Source organism: Galeopterus variegatus, unplaced genomic scaffold (genome assembly GCF_000696425.1).
Source record: "Galeopterus variegatus unplaced genomic scaffold, G_variegatus-3.0.2 Scaffold7276, whole genome shotgun sequence".
In the NCBI taxonomy this organism is placed as follows: domain Eukaryota; kingdom Metazoa; phylum Chordata; class Mammalia; order Dermoptera; family Cynocephalidae; genus Galeopterus; species Galeopterus variegatus.
Genome location: NW_007733387.1, coordinates 135,624 through 137,792, shown reverse-complemented (window position 1 = coordinate 137,792; position 2,169 = coordinate 135,624). Strand labels below are relative to the sequence as shown.

General features: G+C 38.5%; 1 protein-coding gene across 1 annotated transcript in view; it reads right to left on the bottom strand.

The window, feature by feature from the left end:
• Positions 1-350: 350 nt before the first annotated feature.
• The window catches only part of LOC103607248 (inorganic pyrophosphatase 2, mitochondrial-like), a 49,864-nt gene continuing 48,045 nt past the window's right edge, over positions 351-2,169 (bottom strand). Inside the window, exon 5 of the mRNA XM_008591772.1 lies at positions 351-424. Within this exon, the coding sequence (XP_008589994.1) occupies positions 377-424 (48 nt within the window). The 3' untranslated portion in view covers positions 351-376. The remainder of the gene's footprint in view (positions 425-2,169) is intronic.

Below are 2,169 nucleotides of genomic sequence, written 5' to 3'. Positions count from 1 at the left end.
AAAAAAAAGAAAGAAAAAGAGGCAGAAATATAGGTTAACGCTCACTATAATGTATCCTAATTTTTCCACATGATTATCAAGTTTCACAGATAGCCATAACCCAAAGGAAAAATCCTCAGAAATTACATAGGCTGAAGGCCAACATGCCAGTAGGTCCGTACGCATCATAATAATTAAAACAAATTTATAGTATCTCTTCCCTTCTGTCTCTCATTTGTCTGTATAAATCACATCTGAAAGTGGTTAGTATATCCAGACATACTCATCTTCCAAGTTTAGTCAGTGACTAAATTCACGTTCACTTTTGGAGTTTCAGTTTGGATGTTCCCATCGTCTTTGCCCTTGTTTCCACTGACCATTGATACCGTGGCTTCTGTCATTCACTGTTGACATGGTAACAGCATAGGGATCTAGGTTTCTGTGTCTGAAAAGAAATGACTTCTACTAGAAGAAACCCAGTTTTCCCTTCACAAACTAAAGAGCAAGACATTATCTAACAAACAAAATAAAAACCTATTTTTGTATCATTTCATTCCATTTAAAAAGTCCTCTACCTTTGCTGTCAAATCTCAAGACTCTGATGAAAACATGAAAAGATGTCAATTCTTTAGTTTACTGCCAAGATTAGACTCTGCTGGCTATAAATATATACATGGGTATTTTGATAAAGAATAACATAATAGAAATTTGCTATCAAGTGTTAATATCCCTTATGTACTACCCCTCCCAACAAGCCTCCTAATTCCCTGATTCTAAATAGAATTGCAGAAGTTCCCTAAAATTATCTGCTTTGAATTTACATTATAAGAGATGCAGAGACTGTGTCACCTCAAGATTCAGTTTATTACTATTATCTAGGATTTCAGATTATCCAAGTTTATTTCTTCTAATTTTATATAGATAATTAGAAGTTGATTCTTATATACAACTGAAGCCTAATAAACTCCAATATTTTCCTTCTAGTCCAAATTATAGTAATTATATATTTAGGAATAAACTAATCCAACCTTATTTTTAAAAGTCAATAAACCGAGTTCAGCAACATTTCACTACCCCAAATACCAATACAGGTTGAGTATCCCTTATCTGAAATGCTTGGGATTTTGAATTTTTTAGGATCTTGCAATATTTGCAGAATACACCACAATTGAGCATCCCCAATCCAAAAATCTGAAATCCAAAATGCTCCCATGCATATTTCTTTTGAGATGATGTTGGCAGTCAAAAAGTTTCAGATTTTGTAGCACTGCAGATTTTGGATTAGGGATGCTCAATCTGTACTACTAAGAAAATATAAGAAGAATAACCAGAATTGTTAACCTTACATACTAGTTATTGATGACAGCATATTTTTTTTAAACTTTTTTATTTTATTGAATCATAATTGATTATACATATTTTGGGGGCTCAATGTAGACATATGTTGATCAAATCAATATTACTAGTATGTATATTGTTACAAATTGTACTTTTTCTTTATGCCCCTTGTCCAATCTCTCCCATCCCCCTCTCTCTCCCACCACCTCCCTCTGATAACCGTAGATTCCTTCTTTCCCTCTGAAAGAGTAATGGATACTCTGTTGACTTGTTTCCTAGATGATCTGTCCAATGCTGAGAAGTGTGTTCAGGTCCCCCAATATTATCATAGAGCAGATGCTTCTTCTGTCACTCTGGAATGGGCTTTGTGGAAAGAGACATCCTCTTCTTTTCTTTGGTCTCTAATGGTGACTCTCCTTGTGTCGATGCACTCCAGTGGCTAGTGGACCATCTGCATGGTGGTTGTGACGTCTAGCTACTTTTGGAGCAGCTGTGGCTACTGCAGTGGCTGTGGTGGGCCACCCACATGGAGGTGACATTTTTGGCATGCTCCTTGGTGCTGGTGGTGTGCCTGGTTGTGGGAGGGGATCCAATCCCTGACTCCATGCCTCGAGCCCCCAGGGTGGGTCCCGAGGTGCTGGCAGTGTGCCTGATTGTGGGAGATGGGGTCTGGTCCTCGGCTCCATACCTCAGGCCCCCTGGCGGTCCAAAAGGCGTTGGTGTGCCTGGACCAGAACTAATTTTTTTGTCCTTTGCTTATTTCTAAAATGGGGGGCCTTCCTGTGGGAACTGGTATTTGAGCTGTGTGATTGAGCTAAATTGCTGTTTTGTGGCTATTTCCCTAGGGAAGGC